Raw genomic sequence first — 22,932 nt, 5'->3', positions numbered from 1 at the left:
GACTTGGTTATTCTGCTTTTATGTGTAACTTTAAGGACCTGAGAGAACCAAGCTGTCAGCTATATTTATTTGAAACTTGTAGCAAGAGGTTTGAATATTTTATTGTGTAGTTGTATTATGTATTTACATATCTAAAACTCTCAGGGAATTACCAGTATTGATATTCATGGGAATTTACAAGTGGTGTTGGAGGTAAAGGCAGACTCCTCTGATTCTCATTGCAGAAGCTTCTTGAGACTAAAATAGTAATTTCTAATGAATAATGAAATGCAGAGTTTTCAGTAAGAAGTCTGCTTTTTGCTTCAGAACAGCATTTTTAAGCAAAATACCATAGCCAGTTTATATTCTGTTGTTTTTTAAAAAAATTTATGCTGTTTTCAGAAGGAAAATAGAGTATTCTATTCTAGAGTACCTTCTCATTATTTTTTTCTAAAATGGTTATCCACTTCTTTGTCAGTTTAATCTGTCAGTATTTATTTATTTATTTATTTATTTATTTTCTGTTTTTAGGTGATATATCTGCAGGAGATAAATCCAAGAAAGGGGTGAAGAGAAGGAGAATTACAGAAGATAGTGGTGAAACAGCAAAACGGAGATCTGCTAGAGTCCGAAACACTAAGTGTAAAAAAGAGGAGAAGGTTGACTTTCAGGAACTATTGGTGAAATTCCTTCCTTCCAGGTATGGTACAGAAATAACTTACATCTTGGGAGTATCAAGAGCTAATTAGAGGAGGCTGTTTGGGCTTCAGGTTGGTTGATATGGCTCAACCTTAAAACCACTATATCCATGCTATTTTTTAAAGGACATGTAATGCAGTTTTTCATAAATTTAATAACACTGTTTTTAGTGAAAACTACTACAACCTAATTTACAAACTAGAAAGCTTTTGTTAATGTGAAACAATTAGAAAACAATGCAGACAATGGTTTAGAAGACAATTAGAAGACAATGTCAAATTGGGCAAGATGAACAAACAAGTTGTTCTTGGTTTGGACAAAATTTGGGAACTGGATGTAAATCTGAGTGTGCTTCGGTTACTGTGCTTTCACAATTAAAATATGCACAATGTGCCACGCTTATGTTTGATTTATTCATGAAATAAAGAACGATGACTTTGTTGGTATAGTGTTTTTTGCCCCACGCTTTTATACAGGTTAAGAAAATTAGATCCAGAGGAGGAGGAAGACCCTTTTAATAACTATGAGGTGCAGTCAGAGATCAAAGAAGAGAATTTCCAGCATGTTGGACCACATAGAATGTCATTTGATTCTACAACTTTCATGGAATCTGGTAAGGATTTCATTATAACAACCTTTTCTCTGTTGTTTCTTTCATCTTGTATGCTTTATTTTCTGTATTTTCCTATCTTACATCTAGAAGATGCAAATAAATATGCTATTTAAAAAGTATAACTTCATGGCGAGGAGCTATCTTGGTTGGTAATGTAATTTTATTGAAGTCTTGGAGACTCTTTATTTACTGTGTGCAAGAGCTGTATTGCATGGAGTCTCCCACTTAAGCATATTAGGATACTTAGTTTTGCATTTATGCAGTGCAGGAGGACTGCTGTGGCCTTTTTGTAAGCTTAGTGCAAAATATGCTGTTGAAACTAATTTGTTTCAAATCATGGTTTGTCTTGACCTTAATCATGTTTGGCTTTGTGTTTATGTGCTTTCTAGAGAAACAGGATGTTCATGAATTCTTGCTGGATAACCTAAACAATGGTGGGATCTTGGAACTCATGATGAGATATTTGAAAGTCATTAGCCAAAAGTTCCTGGTGAAGTGGCCTCCTGGCTTGTCTGAGGTGGTCCTTAGCATCTATAATAGCTGGAGAAAGCACAGCAGTAGTCTTCCCAATCCATTACTGAGGGACTCAAGTAATCAGCATATCAAGGTAATGAAACATTTTTCTGTATTACATTTTCTGTTTCATTGCCACTATGTTTCTCTCTGTGCACTGAAAGTACCTAACCAAAATCCAGCAATTAGCTGCAGGCTTTCCTTAGCTCTTTCTGGGGAGCTGCTTGTGCTATAGCTGTTGCATCTTCCATAAACTGTGGTATACCTACTGCAGCTCATGTAACTGTTTGTTCCTGAGCTCCTGAACATATCTGTGTGATACTGCATGTATGAATACTCTGTATATAGACAGCATGTGCATATATAAGCATATAGATGTAATTTGTATGTTAGATACTTAAATAGTTTTTATTCCTTTATTCTGTTGTTGCTCCTTCTTTTCCTTCCCTCCCTTTGCTTCTGATATGACAGAATTTTGTTTTGTTCACATTGTTTGAGGGTCAGCATTTCTGCTCTAAATAAAGTTAAAAAAAAAATGCAGGCTATATTAGAAGCAAGCTACAGTGACAAATGGAAGTAAAATAAATATATATTTAATATCAAGTGTTTCTACTGATTTTTCTGAAAACTGTGCTCCACTGATTTAGTTTAAAAAAACAAACAAAAACGTATTATTTAGCAGATGTTAAAATTTGTATACATCTGGTATGTAACTATTGTATTTCTGTGTATTTTCATGTATACATACCCTTTTACTGAACAAATTTAAATGTTTATAAATGTGTTTATTGGGTTGTCACTATGATTGCATAACATCTTGCTAGTATGTAACGCTTCGTGTTATGCCATTTAAAAGAAGAGAAAGCATGAGGACAGTGACTTTAATCCTTGAATGTATTTTAAACTCATTCTCTAAACTATCCTGAGTGAGTTTGGGGTTTTTAAGGCTACAAAGGGCTATTCTGGTAACATGCACTATGGACCTTTGAAACTTTTCGTAAGCATCTAGATTTTACAGACAGATCTGTAGCCCTGTGAATGTAATCAGCAAATAGTATATTCTTCACTGCACAAAACCACCTGGTAGATATCCATGGTGACATGATTTTTATCATACTTCTGAACTTTATCCATCAAGCATTAATAAGCTGGTAAGACTAGAATACATATTCAATCTCATGGAGATGATGACTTTTTACATCTCAAATGTCAGTGCTGCTACCATATTCTGAATTATTTGTTTAATATCTTCGCACTTCTTTTGCAGGATATGATGTTGATGAGCCTTTCCTGCATGGAACTGCAATTAGATCAGTGGCTACTGACAAAAGGAAAGAGCTCTACAGGTGAGAGCCAGGTGTTTCTTTCCTCAGAATAAAAATGCTATAGGTAAATGAAGAAAATTTTCTAGGAATTCACTGGATTTGGGAGTTATCTTTTCTTAAAATACAGAACTGAAAGGTGCGTATTATAGGTCTATCAATTGTTTGCCTTCAAGTAGTACTTTTGAAACATTTGTATGTGGGACTCTTTTCATGGGATGCTAGTAACCTTATCATAAAACAATTGATTTGCAGTTGCTCCCCGAAATTGCCCTGCTGCCTCTGTCAATGGAAAGTTTGGTCCTGACTTCCCAGGAATTCATTTCTTGGGAGACCTGCTTCAGCTGTCATTCGCATCCTCACAGCGAGATTTATTTGAGGAAGGCTGGATGGAGTTTGTCACTCGGGTGTATTGGCTGAAAGCTCGCTTTCTAGCACTTCAGGTTTGTTTTAAGTGTGATTTAAAAAATAAAACTTCTCCCAGCAATTAAAAAGTAATGTTGTCCAGAAATGCTGCAGTTGATTTGGAAAATGAGAGTTATTTTAGGGCTATTGCAGTCTTTTCTTCAGATACACTGAGTTATCTTCTGCCTGTGCAGCTTGCATTTCATTTCATTTGTGACCACTCAACTTCAGTATGTACTTCGGTTGGACAGAGCAAATGGAATGCATTCACCTTGCAGAATAAAAGAATGTTTCTTGACTCAGTGTTTTGATTTGTACAAATGGAAGGATTATTTCCACTGTTTTATGCTTCTGTGTTCTTAAAAGAACGGTATTTTAGTCAATCTAAATTAATCTTTCATATTCGTGCAACTTGAATTCTGTTTCTCTGATTTGTTTTAACTCCTATGAAAGTCACTGCTAAGATGCATTTTTTTCGGTTTGGTTTGGATTTGTTTTCATGTGGGAGGATGTGCAATAATCAAACTGGCAGTGCCTGCACTGAATTTATACACTTTGTACGTGTTTGGAAAACCTTGCTGCAGACAAAACTTGAGGTTCATTGTGTGTTTTCTCTTTTTTTCTCTCCCCACTGTACTGCTTCTGTAGGGAGACATGGAACAGGCACTTGAAAACTATGATATCTGCACTGAAATGCTACAGAGCTCCACTGCAATGCAAGCTAAGGCTGACAATGAATGCATCACAATACGGTTACCTAATCTACATGTTGATTCTGTTGTTTCTTTAGAAGAGGTAAGAATTGACTTGCAGTGTTCTACCCCTTCCAGTTTCAAAGGTCATCTATGAATTAGCTCTTTTGTTATGGAAATTTTACCATATCTATTCTAGATTTTTTTCTAAGAGTGAAGGAACAGGTTCATAGTTTAATGATGATGTTATGGCCAACATCTTTTCAAGCAGATGCCTGTTGGAGCTGTTTATCCTGTACAAATTAAAATTGATTATATGCAACATATTTCTATTAGAGCAACTGTTAGGCGCAGCAAAAAAATATTAAACCAATGTTTTATTTTCTGTTCTACGAACATAACTTTCACTGATGGCTAAATGAGCTACTTACTTCAGCAGTCAATTTTTTCCACATAATAATTTGCATATATATTTAAATAAAAGGTTGTCCATCTTCTGTTCTTTCTGTTGCTGTTTTGGGAGATAAACTCCAACCCAGGTTATGCCAACTTCACTTTGAAGTCCATTTGATGGATGTGTATTTGCAGTGTAGAAATGCATGATTTGGGAATTTGAGACAAAAAAATATAGTCATTATAGCACTATAGTCATGTACTAAGTAATAATTTAAAATATGTGGAACAGCTTAAGTGTTACACAGTAGGTGTTTTCTTCCTGTTTTATGTTCCTGGATGTAACTGTAGAGTTAACATAGCTTTACAGCTGAACTGCTAGGTAAAATGCCACTAGTCAAATGTACTTAAAGACAAAGGTTGGATTGTGCTATCTGTGATGTTTACAGATTGATAAGAACCTAAAATCTCTGGAGAGATGCCAGTCTTTGGAAGAGATCCAGCGACTGTATGAGGCAGGGGATTATAATGCAGTGGTGCATCTGCTTCATCCAACTTTATGTTTTAATGGTTTTGGAAGAGCAAAACATCTGGAATTTGTAACATCCATACCAGAGAGACCAGCACAGCTGCTTCTCCTACAGGTTTGTTTTGTCCTGGGAACAGGATGAAAGGATTTCTAGAGTGGATGTTAATGGTTAATGAGTCTTATTTACAAAGCAGAACATGGAACCAAATCTGTAAATGGTCAGAACAGCATAGTTTTATCAACATCATTAGAAGTATGTCAGTTTTTGCTAACTGCAGATACAAGACGTCTGATGTCTATTTGAAATGGCCAGAAAAATTCTAAATTCAAATAAACTTGAATCATTTGCAGAAACATCTAGTGTCTGGATTCATGTTATCTACATCTGCTGTGAATACTTGCAGCTTTTGTTATTGTTGACTGTTGGTGATTTACAGCTGTTCTGAACCTGAAACTTAAAAAGCTATGTAGCATATAAATGGTTTTTATGATCTAGTGTACCTGTCCTGCATGAATGACAAAGTGTTAATACATATATCCAATATAATGGCTATAGATTCAGTTCATGTGACACTGAAAATAAGTGTATGAGTGACCTCAGCTATTGGAATAGTTTGAGCCTGTCAGGTTTTCAAGGGGGGGGAAAAAAAGGCTGCACAAAAAAAAAAAGGACTGATTTTTAGCTGGACTGAGCCAAATCTGACAGTTTCCATGCCATCTCATTTACCCAAACTTGGCAGAGTATAAAGAAGCAGGAGGATGTTGATACAATGCTGGCCTTGTAGTTGCCGCTTTGATATTTATAAAGTTATGGTAAAATGGTTGCCCAAGATCATAAACTGTATATGGTTAGAATTCATTAAGCCTGTAGACATCACCTTCTTGAAAATTTGTATTTCATGCCTCTCTTATTCTAGCAGAAAGATTCAGTGATGATATTCAGAAATTTAGATCATGTTTGTATATTTATCGTCCAGGGCCCGTGCACCTCCTGTTGTCCTTTAATGTGAAGGTGTTTTCTTAAACTTAGTAGAGTAAGCACCTTACTTTTATACAGCGTATTGCTTTTCTCTGCTGTGTGTTCATGTTTTAAAATAAACCCTTCATCCTTACAATAGACTTCTTCATATTTACATTCCCTAGGACTCCCTACTCAAACTGAAAGATTACAAGCAATGTTTTGAATGCTCAGAAGTTGCCTTGAATGAAGCAATTCAGCAGATGATGAATATGACAGCAGCCTCTGCTAAAGAAGAGTGGGTTGCTACGGTAACACAACTGCTCACAGGAATAGATGGTTCATTGTCGTCAGACAGCAGCATCCTGAAAGATCCTTCTATAACGCCAAGCCTCGTTCGATTAACAACCAACCTGATTCAGGTAACCTGTTCACCTGTACTTGGAAAGAGGCACTGCATGATACAGGCCTTAGATGTGATTGTAGCTTCTGTCTTAATTGCCACCTGTTCACAGTGACATTTTGAGTTATGTTTTTGTTGGGGTAGAAAGGAAGATGAACATTATCTTCAGTCTTCATTTTCATTTCAGTGTGTTAGGCACTGAGCACACCTGTTCTAGAATCTGTAGCAGTAGGTACTTTCAAATGCAAAGCTGACTAAAGTAATCAGCAAGTGGTAGTAAAATAACCCAGGGAACAACAATTTTCATATGCTCTGTTTGTAATGGTGATTTAGCTGTCTTGGTTGCAGTTTGTAAGTTATGGTGTTATCTTGGCTGTACATGTTTTGGGCTAGAAAACAAGATCTCATGAGCCTTAGGAACATGGTAGAGTTGCTTGCAAGTGCTGGCCAATCTAAGGGTTTTTCAAGAAAAAAAAAAAAAAGATGCAAGAGAATGTCAAGGTAGGGGGGATTCATATTCTACCCTCCCCCATGCCAGCTGGTCTTATTTATAGGACTTCTTACTCCTATTCACTGCAAAAAACTGAGATTTAATTTTAGATTATTTCCTTAGGATAGAATGCATTACCATCTTTGGGTTGTTTGAGAAGGACTCACACCTGACTCTTAATTTGTATCATTTTGTGTGTGAAATGCATGCTTCTTTATTAGATCATCGACTGCAGCATGGCAGTCCAGGAAGAACCAAAAGAGCCATACGTCTCCTCAGTGCTTCCGTGGATTATCCTACACAGGATCATCCAGCATGAGGAAGATGCTTTTCGGTCCCTTTGCCAACAGCAGCAGCAGAACCAGGGAGAAGAAGGTAATGTAGTTATTCACTTTTACATATTGGAGCTGATCTTCTCACTGTCTAGCTCTGGAGTGTAAATAGAAAATCCGTAAGTTACCTTGCTGACTGACGGGAGTAGAGGGATATACAAATGTCACTTTCTTATCTCAGATGAAACTTTTTTTTTTTTGCCAGGTGAAGCCTTGGCTAGTTGGTTTGAACTCAGTTCTGTTCTACTAAAATATTTACTAACTCCTCTCTTCCAGCGAGTCCTGATACACCTATGCTGCCTTCTTCGCTCATGCTGCTGAACACTGCTCATGAGTATTTGGGAAGAAGATCCTGGTGTTGCAACTCAGATGGTGCTCTTCTCAAATTCTATGTAAGTGTTAGCATTGTAGGATACTTTAGCTTGGAAAGAAGCTCTCTAAATCATCTGGCCAACACCCATCTCAAAACAGGGAACAACTTCAAAGTTTATTAGATTAAGGTGTTTTCTGTTTTCTGCTTGCTAGTGTCTTCATGTTAAAAATACACTTTAGATTCCACTTTACTTCTGGCTGCCAAACACGTGAACATTTTAGTAGGTTTAATCTGAATAGCCAAGGCTTGCTTCCCCAACCCCTGTACATTTATATTCTTTCTATACAGGACTTATTGTCAGGCAAGAGATGGCTTTGGACAACCACCTTTGTACTATAAAAAACATCTTAAATGAGAATTAGTAAATGGTCTAAGCTCTGACATACCTTCTACGTGTTATCAAAGATGTCAAAATGGATGTGGATAGCTGGCAGCAAAGCTGAGCAACTTAGTTCATGTAAACTCAGTAAAGTAACACTGCAGGTTAAAGTAACACTGCAGGTGTTACTTTACGGATGCTGCTAAAAAAAAAGTAGGATTCTGTGTTCATCATAGTGATCTTAAAAAGTTGTTACTGAATTTACAGTTGCTCACATCACAGAACCAATATGTAAAGTTTGCACTCTTTTCAATATAGGTAAATACTCTTTAGTATTTAAAAGAATGTCTTGGATGAAAATTCAGTTTTGAATTTTGCAGTTAAACTTGGTTATTTGTTTCTTCTAAATCACAAGAGTAAAGATTTGTAGGGTGTGGTCTATCCCCAGTTATGCTTCTGGAGTGCCAGTGGTCCCTTGAAAGGCAGAGGTGTTACCTGAATTTGGTCCTGGAGCTATGATGTTTTGGCTGTTTTGTTATTGATAAATTTGAGTATTTTGATTTATACCTGCTTTGATTTTTTTTACTGCAGACAGAGAAAAGTAGTAATTCTATTGTCTTCATGTTACAAAATAAATATAAATTCAGCTTATGCAAATAGATCTAATCTATTGAACAAATACGACAGAATGAAGAGCTAATTCAGTCCTTCTCCTTGTGTCTGAAGGCTATTTTCTGCTCTGTTGTTTAGATGAGCGCATTATAAAATCTACTGTGCTTGAGAAACGTGTGTCTGGGCAGTAATGCTTTAGCATTATTAGATGAAAGGAGTTACCCATTCATTGACTTTTTCAAGAAAATTCCTTGAGAAGTTTCCCATGGTTGAAGCAGAATATTTCTGTGTATTGCTATTTCCTTACTTTTTCCCTTAGCTTAGAAACTGAATCGCAGTCAGCTTTTCACCATCCAGAGTAGCAGTCTGGGATACCCTGGCTGTTGGCAAAACCCAGATAATACAGTACTGTGCCATTCATTGGGTAGTGCTCTACAGGGGTATTTCAGTTGCACTTCACAGATTCAGCTTGACTTCACTAAGCCTTATTACCTTCAGCCAAGAGAAGACAGTTATTAGTTCTGCATAGAGCTACTCTGGAATCTCTTTGTTTCCCTCCTCAGCACTCCCTGGAGCTTATTAGCTGCAGCCTAGTGCCAGACTCCATCTACCTCTGCGTCTGAGCAGTGCTGTGGCCAGGCCAGTAATTTAGACAGCTAGGAAGGATGGTTTGGAGAGCCTGAGGGGTTCTGCAGGAGAGAGTTCACCCCAGCAGGGCTGGAGCTAATGAACAGTGTTTGAGCTGAGACTGATTCAGTGTAGAACTATTAGATTATCTCTGCATCCTGCTCTCCTCAGTCTTCCTGGTATTAGGAGCATAATGCTGATACACCTGAGTTGACTGTGCATGGATTTGCCTCTGGGGCCAGGGGGCTTGTTAGCTCAGGCACTGTACTTCATGAAAATAGATAACCTATTTCCAGACTCAGCCTTACCCTGAGTGTAGTACAGGTGCAGTGCTCCTAGGTGCTGAATCTAAATCATGTTTGAATGGTGTGCCCGTATCCATAGCCTGATGAATCTGATAGTATAGCCTGGGTAAACTACAGATAATTAACTGAGAGTTCTGAATGTATTTACAGGTAGATTTTTGCAAATGTCATCAGGTACACTGAATGAAATCTTCAAATTTCAGTCTCAGAATCACCCACTTCTATAGCTAAAATAGGATATGGTATTATTTAGCACAGGTATTTAGTTTTCAGAGATGAGAGGGTGTCAGAAAGGTAAGGAATGACAAAGATAAAATGGGACAAATAGTTGAAGGCACCTTCAAGAACATTTTACAGAAGTGCTTTTTATATACTGGTGTTAAATGGTATTAAATGATTGCCTTGTATAGGTGAACTGTCTGTTGAAGCTTCTTTTATTGCTTGTAGATCAAGGAGTGCAAGAAAAAACATTGATACATAATTAACTCCTTTGGTGGTAGTCTTAAGTCTGAACTATTAAAATCCAGTTCCAGGTTACTGCTTAACAATTTGAAAGCCACTCAGGTTGTTCTGAACACTGATCAAGCAATAATTCTGTTACAGGTGTTAGATCTGATTTTGCTTGCAGCAGTAGGAGCACCATGCTTCTGTTAGTGTTCTGTGAGGTTTGCATCTGCCTTTCAACTTATTTACCTCCACTTTATTAAACTTCAGAAGCTGCTCACAACTTCCACAGGAAAAATAGTGGAAATAAGGACAGCTGTGATTCAGAGTTGATTGCTGTCACTTGAAATTTCGTTGAAGTGCCTTCTAACAATCATCCTTGCTCTACTCTTATTTTTTCAGGGTTCTGGGTCTTAAAGCAAACAGTGGTACCTGGGCTCTGGCACAGATCTCCTTTTTCTGACAAAAAAAAAAATACAAGAGCAAAACAACAACAACAAACTCAGATTGCTGTTGAATGTATAAGATGTTATAAATGTAATTTCCACATACACATTTCATTTTTTAATTTAAGTTTCATAGTATAACATTATTGGAATTGATTTTTAAACCTCTGATTGTGTTTGGTGTTTTTTTGAAGCAAAGATTCAGAAACCTGGTGTACAGATTACTCTTGATGAACATGTTTCTATTAACGGTGAAATATTGAGATTCTTCTGGAATGTCGTCTTTTTGTTTTGCTTTTTCAGGAAGCATGGTGAAAAATTTTCAGTAATTACCTTCTGTCTTCTAACAGCATTTTCCAAAGTGTGCCACTGATGGGTACTTTTTCTTGTAATGTTGAAGTTAAAGTAGCAACTTGGTACTGTGTTTAGTCATTTGAGATTCATACAGCCACTCTTTAGGTTTAGCCATTGCTCATACTCTGCGATAGTGTCCCTTGTAGGCTGATCTTCATTAGCTGATGCTTCTTTTTCTGCAAAGGCCTCACCATTCCACATTTTCCATACAGAGAAAACTGATTTTTGTGAATTAGTGTAGGTGTTCTTCCATGCATTCTCCTTGTGGTAGCTGGCTTATTCAAAGGACTGACAAACTATAATGATTATATTTACAGAATTCACTTGGTGTGTAGTGGGAAACTTCAATCAATCTTAAGTCTAAAACATGAAGTTTTAATCACAGAATCAGAAAGTTGATTAACAAGAGTTCATGAGTTAATGACAAAAAAAGTAAAAACACTTTATTGCAGTTAGTGCTACTTAAATGACTTGTGTGAGACTAGTTTACAGAAATATGGGGAAAATTTGGTTATAATTTGGGAAAAATGTGTAGCTCTGTATGCTGTTTTCATCACAACTCCAGACAACTAGATGACTTTTTTTTTAATATTTGTGCTGGTGTAGGTTCAGGTACTAGAAAAAGAACTTGCAGCATCCACTTCTGAAGATACTCATCCATACAAAGAAGAGCTGGAAACAGCCTTGGAACAATGTTTTTATTGTTTATACGGCTTTCCTAGCAAAAAAAGCAAAGCGAGGTACCTAGAAGAACATTCGGTACAACAGGTAAGATCTGTATTGTTTATTGTTAGTAAAATATTCTGAGGTGATGAAAGATGTACCCTTGTTTGATTTTAATGGACCTTAAGATATTTATGAAGAAGATTTTTTCATTTATTTCCCTGTAAATGTTATGTATTTTACATATCGTAAAAAAATAACCTGTTAAAGGGTTCCGCTTTTCTATGAATATAGAGAGTAAAATGTTTGAAATGAAGTGTTAGTATAGTCTTATGCATAGTTTGAAACTATCTACAAACTGATTTTTATTGAGCCATGACTTTCCTGTTTTTAACAGAGGAGGAGAAGTTCGAGGTTGAGAGCAATAGAGAGGAAAAAGTCAGCTTGTGAGAAGAAAAGATTTAGCAACCAGTCTTGCAGTTATTGAATATGAAAAGTGGCACTGTTAAAAATGATGCAAGTAAATTACACTATAGATTATTTTATGAAATTCATGATGAATAGTAGCTGTTTATTAGAAATGTGTGATTCAGTTGAGTTTGGGAAGAGAAAAATACTTCCATGGGAAAGAGGGCTGTAGTATTAAGGGACAGAAAAATCAGGTCAGCAATCCTCCACCTGAAAGACTTTTTGTTTACAAACCCCATTACCAAATGCAAGTGATATTAAATCATAAATGAAAAAGTTTCATACAAGCAAAAAGTTATCTTGCTACTTTGAAAGGACCTTTAAAATACACAAATACTGTTACTTTGTTAGTTATTGAGTATTTGTGAATTTTCTCTATCAAACTTACCTATTAGAAAATTGAGATAATGAGAAGATGGGAATAATTAAGAAAAAGGAAAAGAAGGGTAAGGAAAGTACCTTCTCCCCAAAACACCTGTTACATTTGTGCAATTCAGGATGAAAAAATTCTTACTGAAATTATTTTTAAAATTGTCTTTTTTAGTAATGCAAATTACCTGTTTTCAGTACAGACGCAAAATTTACTGTAGGAATAAGTAGAGCAATAAAAGGAAAAAAAATCTTGGTCTAACGAGAAGGAAATGGGGAAAAGTAAAACCGAAAAAAACAATAAACAAAACAAAGAACAATTTTATTTAAGGAAGTAGAATGACTTTACTTCTCAGTAACATACACTAAGTTACAGACCTATATGGTAGTCTTTTAATCACTGAGCAGTATGCTGCATTTGGGAACACCATATAATAATGGTGCCTTTAATTGCTCTTTTTCTTGAGAGGTTTAATCTGTTTCCTGCTAGAGTAGTATAGAAAAGTCATAGAAACTCACTTCTAGTAGGTACTTTAGTTTTGGAATTTGAGCTAATTTTTTCCCCTTTCATCTGCCTCCCTCTTCAGGTGGATCTAACGTGGGAAGATGCTTTGTTCATGTTTGAGTATTTTAAGCCTAAAACTCTTCCAGAATTTGATAGTTACAAAACCAGTACTGTTTCTGCTGATTTGGCCAACCTTTTAAAGAAGACTGCTACAATTGTTCCTCGAACAGACAAGCCTATGCTGAGCCTAGATACTGTTTCTGCCTATATTGAAGGAACATGCAGCAAGGTATAAGTAGTTGCTTTAAAAAAAAAATAAAAAATAAAAAATTACTGTTTTCTTTGTTGACTTTCAAATAGTTAAGGGAATGATTTATTCAATAATACTGTATTTCCTCGGATAATTGCATTTAAATGAAATAAGAATGATACCACCGAAGTTTCTGGTATTGAAATGGCAAGATGTAATGTCGATTAATATGGAATTCATATGTGATGTTCATTAGTGCTTCTTAGTGCTCTGTAAATCTGTGGAATACTTTCACTATCTTCATATTCAATCCTTCATATTCTGTGATAAAAAAGACTACTTTCACTACAAGGAAGAAGCAAACGTTCATCTCATTTAACATGTACATTTTATTCATTTCCAGGCACCATCTCTCCCAGATGGGGCAGACTATTCTCCACCAGTGGTGACTGAGTTGTATTACCTTCTGGCAGACTATCATTTCAAGAATAAAGAACAGTCTAAGGCCATCAAATTTTACATGCACGACATTTGTATTTGCCCAAACAGGTCAGTGATCGTTTTGAAAGTAAAACCAAAAAATGAAAGAGCGAGGTGAGGAGAGGGGTAAAGCGAAGTTAAAATCAAGATTGACTAAGAGGGGTGGGGGCTGAACCAGTCATGCTCTTTTACACCTTTTAGTCTTTGGTTTTGATGTGTTCATACATGTCAAAGAATAAAAGACTTCACTGTTCAGAGGTGTAAGGGATACAAATAGCAGTCTCTGCTGGATTAGCTGTTTAGGCTGACCTCTTCTGGAAATTGTTTATCTTGCTTAAATAGTTTATGTTTAAACTAGTTTCTTGATAATTTATAGTGTACTGAAATACCACCAAGGTTAAGCTCTTTCATCTTAAAAATTAAGTATGTTTTGAATGAATTTTCTAAAATGAACTGAAGCAATCTTTAAGCTTATGGATTAAATTTAGGGCTTGTGTGTTGGATGTTAGCAATCATTTCAATTCTCATTGAAGTTGATAGACCAATGTCAGTGACAAAAACCCTAGTGTAAACGTCTTGAGAAAGAAAGCTATTTCTAAATCAAGTCACATAATAGACAAAATGGAAGGTGAAGGCACAAAGCAATTTAGCATGTGAAATCTACAGAGGAAATAGACGTATTTCCGTGTTATTGAATCTTCTAGCCTGGGAACTGATTAGCAGATTGCTAGAACTTTAGTTTGGAGCCTGATAAATTACAAAAAAATAAAATAAAATAAAAATTCTCTAGAGAATTTTTATAGATATCAAATGATAGTGCACTTTGAATTTATTATGTGTAGTTCTGTTGTTCTGAAGAACATACTTTGTATGGTAGCATAGTATTTTTACCCTAGTCATCTTAGATATTACTTCTTCAAATGTCTGTATTATCGTTTCCTTAGGGAATCTTTCTATTTCACTTGACCCAGAAATGAGGTTTCAATTGAAATTAGCAAGAAATTAACGAGCGAAACTGTGAGGATATTATTTTTCCTTTGGAGTTATAATTGTGGTTAAAAAAAAAAATTGAGAACTATTGACTTCAGATGTTAGTATGAAATTAAGAAATAGGGAAGCCACTCTTCAGACTGTGTTGTCAGTGATCTAACTGGATGCTGAACATTTCCCTCAGAAAGCAATCTTTTTGTTTATCAGAATTTTCTTATATGAATGCACTGTTTTTTGTGATTTTTATGTTGGAAAATAATAGTGATGATAAAGACCATTCACAGTTCAGCCCAGTAATACAAAATGCCACGATAGCTGCTGGGCTACAGAAGTCAAGGGTGACAGTGTTTGGACAGGATGTGATGGCTACTAAGAAAAGAAATCAATGGGAATGCAGCCATTAGATATTGTACTTTTGCGTAGCAAATAAATCCAGATATTTCCTGTTTTTTCAAGTGAGAGAATTATTGGGCGTGGTGTTTTATGAGGAAACAATTTTTAATCAGTGTGATTTAGGTTTATACAGAGTCTTTTTGACTATAAGAGGAGGAGATGCACAAATCTGTTTTGAGAGAGCACATGACGAAAGAAAGAAGAAGTTGTGAATATAATGAAGTGGATCTTGTCTTTGCCATTCAGTGTTACGTGTGTGGGGGAGATTACTGATGTGTTTTTTTCTTGCTTGCATAGGTTTGATTCATGGGCTGGCATGGCTCTGGCTCGAGCAAGTCGTATTCAGGACAAATTAAACTCTAATGAACTGAAAAGTGATGGCCCCATCTGGAAACACTCTACTCCTGTCTTGAATTGCTTTAAGCGAGCCCTAGAGATTGACAGCTCTAATCTCTCCTTGTGGATAGAATATGGCACCATTTCCTATGCCCTGCATTCTTTTGCATCCCGACAGCTTAAGCAGTGGAAAACAGAACTCCCCCCTGAAGTTGTGCAGCAGGTGGGATTTAACTTAGAGCAGTGTGAACTTTTAAAATGTTTTAAGTGGCCTTTCCTAACATAACTTCTTTAAAATTAAATATTTAAATGCTATACACCACCTATTAGACTGTATAGCTACTTAGTAGTATTGGAAATTCTAATTTTCATCCATATAAGCATCTGGCATCAAACACTGTTTAAAGGGGTTTGTTTGTGTTTTCCCTGCATAAGATTAATTTCAGCCTGATCTTTGAATAATCTTTCAAAGATTATACAAAATGATGATAACCTTTTGGAAAGGGAATTATTTTTTACCTTACCTTTCTGTAAATGTCATACAGTGTTTCCAGGAAAAGTTGAAATGTATACATGTTTAAGTAGTGAAAAGATTAAGTATTACTCTGGTATCTGCTGTTCATGAGTCATCTCTTGAATCTAAAGGTATCTGTTTTCTATGTTTTAGCGCTATTTACTTAAATAAAATATCAGAATAAGGAACTTAATATACTTCCATAGACAAAAGTTGTTATAAAATTGTTAGTCTTTCATACGTAATAGCTATAACATATATATAAAATGAAATTTATTGCTGAATCAAAATGAGCAATTCCTGATACTCTCTCTGACCTTAGAGTTGCTGGGAGAAATGTTTCATCTTTTTTGACCAGTAAACTCAAGTTCTGACTTAGTATTTCTGAGTCAGTTATGTAGTTCTGTACTTCATAGTTATGTAGTGCAGAACTAGAAGCAGAATGAAAAAAAAAAAAAAGTGCTGCAGTGCTGCTAGTGAGGGACTGTTGTGATTTATAGAACTTAACAAGTGTTCAAAATACAGACAATGGTAATGGTAATTCAACTTGCTGAAGAATTCCAGGGATAATGCTGAAGTTATTTCACATTGTCAGACAAAAAGTACAATAGGGGCTTCATCTTAAGTTGTGGATTAAATCAGAATTGTTATTTGTTTTGTCTTCTTGAACCTGCTTTTTTCAAGCAAATTTATTAAAAAGGCATACTTTGTTAACAAAAGTTCTATTATATTACAAGATAAATTTGAACAATGTAATCTTCCTTCTGTGAATATATCTGTTTGGGAATGTGTTCCTCATACACAAAAGATTGAAAACATTTTAAATGAGGTACCTCATTTCTGTGCTTTTTTGTGCAGAAGTGTATTTTTAGCATTTTTTCTCTCAGCCACAGTGAACTCATGTATTCTCAACACTTCACTCCATCACAGATGGAAGAACGTCGAGACAGTATGCTGGAGACAGCCAAACTGTGCTTTACGTCAGCATCTCGCTGTGAGGGAGATGGCGATGAAGAAGAGTGGCTTATTCACTATATGCTGGGAAAGATTGCGGAGAAACAGAAACAGCCTCCTGTTGTCTATCTGCTTCATTACAAACAGGCAGCTCATTACCTTCATGAGGAGGCTGCCCGATATCCAAAGAAGATTCACTACCATAATCCACCAGAACTTGCCATGGAAGCATTGGAGGTAAAAGAAGAAAGTGAAATACCTAGACTTGAAAGCATTGTGTTCTCTACAGATAGCGTAATACCAGTTATTATTGATTTATATTATGAAGCATGCAGAGCATATATGGTGCTCTGCATTTGGCAACATTTACAAGATCAACTCGGAGAATTAAGTGAAGTCTTCTACTCAGGTTGTTTCTGTTTTCAAGACAGCTTACGTATATGTTGGACAGAATTTCCACTTCTGGATTTTTCTGCACGCAGCCCCTTAGGCAGTTTTTACAGAAATCAAGTGTGGGTAGATTTCACAAGTTTCTCGTACCTATGAGAGTATAAGTTTATGCATGAGAATTAGAACAGTAGTCATAACACCTTTGCTTTTACTGTGTTGTCTGGTTTAAAAAAAAAAAAAAGTTTATCTGGATCATACACAGTGGTGACTAGTCCATGTCTGCTTTCACTGTTGTATTCCATAGGTTGCAGTTATAAATTTTTTACAGTTTTCAGATTCTGTTATTTGCAAGCAACTTACAAAGGCAAGAAAGATCCTTTCAAGGTAAGTTTTAGGTACCAGATGCCTGTCTATACTAACTCATGCAGTTTCTACAGAGAATGGTCTATTTGTAATTATTTGCAGAGCTGTGTGTTCTCTATTGACTAAATGGACTTCGGTGTTTTTTAGGTGTACTTTCGACTTCATGCTTCTATTTTGAAACTTGTGGGGAAACCAGACTCTGGAGTAGATGCAGAGATACTAGTTAGTTTCATGAAAGAAGCTTCTGAGGGACCATTTGCCAGGGGTGAGGAGAAGAACACCCCAAAAGCTGCAGAAAAGTGAGTGCTGATTTCCAGGAATACCATCTGAAAGCAAATTTCCAAACTACTGAATAATAACCTGTTACAATGGGTTTGAATGAAGTATAGGCCAATAAAGTGACTAGAATTAGTTCTAGTGTTTGCAATTCTCAGCTACTGTGTACAGTTAAAGCTCGGTTAATTGTCACAACACGGACGGGAAGGGAACAAATGGAACAATTTTGTTCTTATGATCCATTTTGAAACAGCTATTTTACTTATTAATAAAATTGCATTTGCATTTTTGATAGTTGATTAAAAAAAAAAATGCTTTCATTTGGAAAGTTAAGAGACTTTAGTCCTCATAATTTGTCATCTTAACAACTGTAAGATGAATGTTTTACTTCCAAACAGTGGGGTGGGCATGTGCTCAAAGTCCATCATTTAGAATTTGTTAGTAAGATTTGATTACTGTATTGGAGACGCCATAAGAACGTCATCTCTTTTCATTCTGTGTATATGTTACTAGCATATTAAAGTGTTTTTTTCTCCCCCCCCCCCCTCCCAGAGAAAAAGCTTGCATGATTGATGAAGACTCTCACTCTTCAGCTGGAACAGTGCCAGGCCCTGGGACTTCCCTCCCCTCCTCCTCCGGTCCAGGTCTGACATCCCCACCTTACACAGCCACTCCAGTTGACCACGATTACGTCAAATGTAAAAAACCCCGTCAGCAGGCAACGCCGGACGGTACAGTCCCTGTTCTCAATACTGGCAGCACAGGGAGGTGCTCTAATCATGGGGGGTTTGACCAGGAATGATCAAACTGCTCATTTCAAGGAGGGTGATGGGTCTGTGGTAACACGGGCAATATTGATGCTTTTTAAATTTCAGTGCTTTAAATAGAATCAATGTACAGTTGGTGCTTTAAATACAAAATTGAGTTGTCACCTGCCACCATTGGCACTTGTCACTTAATCAAAATGGGAATACTGAGGGGAAAAATATGCAGTTAATTGGATTTTCGGGGAGCTTTTTTATTTTCTTCAAAGCTAAATGTCTGAGCTTATTAGGAAAGATGTGGATTCAGACTTCAGAACACCGGACACTGTTTCAGTGCCTGTGTGAACTGACCAGGTGAAAATTTGAACTGTGGCTGAAACAAAACAAATTGTTTAAAAAGCAAAACAAAAGTGTTATTCATTTTAGGAGGAGGCAGGTGGCAACTATTTTGAATATATTGTGTATCAGCACGAAATGATTTGCATGACAGTCCAGTAGACTTCATCTTTTGATTTTTCTTTATCATTGACAATGACAGACTATGAACTCATCTTTGTAGGCTCTAGACTGATATAAAGAATTGGCTTATAACAGTAGAAGGTAGGGTGGTATCATGACATAACTGAAGATTTCGCAATGTGTAGAATATAATAGAAACAGAATTACTGTTCAAGTAACTTGACGCTATTATTGGACAAGAAATTTTATTCTTATTCTACTCCTCTGGCCATTTGTTTATCTGTAGCTCTCAAGAAGATGTAAAATAACCTCAATGTATAGCTTAGTGTTGGTATAATGTGGCAGGACCCCATAGAAGTGCTCTGCTTGATATGAATTTGTTTGGGGAGAGTGGGCTTCTTCCTGTTGTCAATTTCTGAAGAACAGTAATTTGTAAATACCTTTGACACAATTTTGAAACAAATGTTCACCTGCCTAGAAACTCTGCAAGGTGAATTTCTTTTCCCACAGAATAATTCTTGGTGAAACTGACAGAAGTTCCTTCATTTCTTCCCCTAAATTGAATGTAGAAATGATAATTTTATCCAAGCTTACATTTAAATGTGAAGTAATTCGTTTGGCTGTTTTGATCTCATATGTAATGTGTTAGTATACTGGTCAACTAACATTTGATGTCTTTCTGAAACAGTAAAAACAGAAGGGTGCAAATATTTCCTAACAGTATTCCCTGTGAGCAGCAGTTCTGCCTAAGACTACATCTGCCTAGTTCCTGCAGACAGTTGAAATGTTCCCAGAAGGCAGACAAGTTAAATGAATCTTCCAGTACATGTCATTAGTACGTTCACTCAGAAGATATTATGAACTTCGGCAGGCTAACTGCCCAATGGGGGCAAAGCTGGCTGCTGAGCAAAGCCTGGAGGTGCAAGCTAAGGAATGGCTGCACCTGTCAGGGCTGAAGCAGCACTTCTAGGCTCTGCCAGCTTAACCTAGCTGGGACTTAGCTTTGCTGCTGTCACAGAAATTCAAAATATTATCTTCTGAAAGAAGCAGAGTTAGGGTGATCTTTAGGAAGGCGGTGTACATTTATGACAAGTAGAATTGGGAAGTATGGCATCATTCATAATGTTTTGTAAGTTGCTGGCAAAACTAAACTCTGGATACAGCATGTTGAAGAGCCCCAGGAAACTGAAATATTTGCCTTGGGGCTGTTGCAGATGGAAGGAGAGCTAACAGGCTGAGCAGCGCTTGGAAGTCCTCTACTCTTATATTACTACATGTGCTGTGCTCCTCTGCATGCATTTGCATTTTACTTACATTAAAATACATACTTGTGAAGTAAAATGCTCTTGACAGCTTACACATAATCACATCACTGAAGAAAACTGGTGCCAGCATTTCCATTGTACTGTTCCTAAAAATAGCAAGAAAATATCCATCATTTGACTACTTATAGAATTTTTTTACCTGTTCTGACAGCAATTGGAACTGTCTTTATTATTGTTCACCCATTGGATAATTTGGTCTAAACTCAACCCAGATATTTATTCTTCCTGAGGCCTCACAATACTCTTATTTACTTTTATTTTTCTATTGGTATCATTGATCATATTTGACAAACACAGTGGGAGCGTTATACAGATTTTTACCTACAAAATTTTCTTCATATGTTACAAGCAAACGTACTTAGTTCAGCAATGATAGGGATCCTGTGAGACCTCCCTTTACCATTTTTGGGTGCTACACATGAGCCATGAGGAAAGAGAGAAAGAACTGGGATGGTTAGTCTTGGGACTCTTCAATCTGGACACATAAAAAAAAAAAGTTAATATTTGGAAATAGTAATAAAATTAAATAAAATTAAAACACTTTATGTTCCTGGGGATCATGTAACATTGCAACACTTCAACACTGATGTCTTGAAAAAGTGGTGATAGAGACATCTGCCAGGAATGGTGGTTTAATTTATCCTGAGGGAAAAGGAATGGACTAGCTGAATTTTTGAGGTTCCTTCCAATCTTTATTTTTCTATGAGTTTTATGTTCGTAGTTTTTTTTTCCTTAAATGATAGATCCAACAACATGCCTTCTAGTGCAGTGAATTCTCATTACAAGCGCAACAGAATTACTGTACAGCCAGACATCCTTTCTTGAAAATGTTGGGACTCAGATCTCCAAGCATTTATCTGTAGATAGGTGAAGTTGTGAGGGCAGGCTTGTTTTAGATGCGTGATACTTAAATGTGTCATTATACTTCTGAAGCTCTCCAGCACATTTTGATGGTGGAAAAAGGTGGTCGTGATATGCAGAAATCGCTGTTACAATTGAGTGCATTGAAGTGCTTTACATCTGATGGTGGCTTAAAGGTAGATTTAATGGAAATGGGAGAAAGGAACCTGCAAGTACAGCCTGTGAAGTAACTGAACTTTTTTCCTCATGGCAGCTGCTAGCACAGATCTTCAAGGAGATAAGTATTGTTCAGTTGCAGCTTTTATTTGCTGGCTGACTAGCTGCTGTCATGTGTAAAGTAGGCAGCTTCCTTTCTACTTTCTTGTCCTTTTTTTTCTTGCTCCATTCAGGAGCATCTTTTCCTTCCATCTGTTAATCCTGTCTTTTCTGTCATCACCTCTGCCTGTTGCTGTTTTATAACTCTCCAGAATGAAAACTTACATTTGATAGTAGAAGCCTGAGATTTAGACTTCTTTTTTATCCAAGAGCAAACTAGGAAGCAAGAAGAACTCAGCAAGGGCCTAGGCTCAGTGTGTTTACAGAGCTAAAAGGCCAGTGTTATATATCAAAACAGACATGCTCATGGCCCTCATTTATGTGGCCTGGATGTGTGCAGTCATTAAAGACCTGTCACAGTACAGACTTGAAACAGTTTAGTGAGATTTTGTGCTAAACATAAGTTAGTTAAGAAAGCAATAAAAACAAACAACCCAAAAAAAACAACCAAACAAAAATGAAAGAGAACTCAGGTTCCAAAATGTGCACTAGAATTTGTGTGGTCTGTCTTGCTGTAATATGCCGTTGTGGTGTTGATATTCAGTTACAAACAATTGTGGTGGTATGCAGATGATGTATTCAGTACCCATTGCTACTGCAGTGTTAAAATGTCTTATTGTTTAAGTCTTCATCCATGCCATGTAGTATGTTACGTGTAGTTAGATGTAATCATCTTTTTTGTGTTTGTCTTTGCCTGATTGCTTTTGCAACCAATATTGCCCGTGCTGCCTCTAACCTTTATACAAATCTCTGTTCCCCAGGCATTCTCTTCCTGCTTTTACCTGTCACGGCTTGCTTTTAATAATTGGCAAATCCTGCATGATAAACTCACTGGGAAAGGCTACTTGCTTCATGCTGTGGGAGAAGTCTCCCTTCATAGTTCGTTGGTCCTTTAATTCTGCGAATGTTATGAAGATGCACAGTTTTTTGTAAACGGGGCTTCTCAACATCCTGATGAGACAAAGGTGATCTGAGAAACATTTTGCACCAGGTTGTCACTCATGTCAAAGTAAAATGAGCTTCAAAGATGGAGTGGTTATTTCTGTGCAAAAAAGAACGTACGTAACATTACAACAATCTAACCCTTAATTCAATCTCTCCTAAATGAGATCTTCAGGTCTGCAGTACATACCCTATCCCAGCACATGGTGCTGGATGTTTGTGGGGACTGCATACTGGACTACATGAATAATGAATCAGATCCAGTTTATTGCAGTATGCTCCATTTTTACTTTGCTTCAGTGTGACCTCTCTCTGATGAGTACAAGTAGGGCACTGACATTCAGTGTGACATTGTGTAAAGAGGATTTGACGGAAGGAATGGGACACTGATGTTTTGCTCTGCACTTGAAGAGAAAACAGCAATATGGAACGCAAGTTACTGCAACACATTCACTGATCAGTGTAGATGAATGAAAAGAACGTACTCTCATCTTTGACTCATTTTAT

At 36.6% G+C, this 22,932-nt stretch overlaps 1 protein-coding gene across 3 annotated transcripts in view; it reads left to right on the top strand.

Annotated features, from left to right (window-relative positions):
- Positions 1 to 22,932, top strand: part of CABIN1 (calcineurin binding protein 1) — a 107,894-nt gene that overhangs the window by 6,666 nt on the left and 78,296 nt on the right. For all 3 annotated transcript variants that reach the window (XM_032198893.1, XM_032198895.1, XM_032198892.1), the window contains exons 10-26: positions 511 to 679; positions 1,155 to 1,291; positions 1,681 to 1,898; positions 3,072 to 3,150; positions 3,382 to 3,569; positions 4,180 to 4,326; positions 5,066 to 5,260; positions 6,289 to 6,525; positions 7,218 to 7,371; positions 7,605 to 7,720; positions 11,415 to 11,576; positions 12,896 to 13,102; positions 13,467 to 13,612; positions 15,224 to 15,485; positions 16,707 to 16,967; positions 17,631 to 17,782; positions 18,312 to 18,490. In XM_032198893.1, the coding sequence (XP_032054784.1) occupies positions 511 to 679; positions 1,155 to 1,291; positions 1,681 to 1,898; positions 3,072 to 3,150; positions 3,382 to 3,569; positions 4,180 to 4,326; positions 5,066 to 5,260; positions 6,289 to 6,525; positions 7,218 to 7,371; positions 7,605 to 7,720; positions 11,415 to 11,576; positions 12,896 to 13,102; positions 13,467 to 13,612; positions 15,224 to 15,485; positions 16,707 to 16,967; positions 17,631 to 17,782; positions 18,312 to 18,490 (3,009 nt within the window). The remainder of the gene's footprint in view (positions 1 to 510; positions 680 to 1,154; positions 1,292 to 1,680; positions 1,899 to 3,071; positions 3,151 to 3,381; positions 3,570 to 4,179; positions 4,327 to 5,065; positions 5,261 to 6,288; positions 6,526 to 7,217; positions 7,372 to 7,604; positions 7,721 to 11,414; positions 11,577 to 12,895; positions 13,103 to 13,466; positions 13,613 to 15,223; positions 15,486 to 16,706; positions 16,968 to 17,630; positions 17,783 to 18,311; positions 18,491 to 22,932) is intronic.

Source organism: Aythya fuligula, chromosome 17, assembly GCF_009819795.1.
Source record: "Aythya fuligula isolate bAytFul2 chromosome 17, bAytFul2.pri, whole genome shotgun sequence".
In the NCBI taxonomy this organism is placed as follows: domain Eukaryota; kingdom Metazoa; phylum Chordata; class Aves; order Anseriformes; family Anatidae; genus Aythya; species Aythya fuligula.
This window is presented reverse-complemented; position numbering and strand designations above follow the sequence as displayed.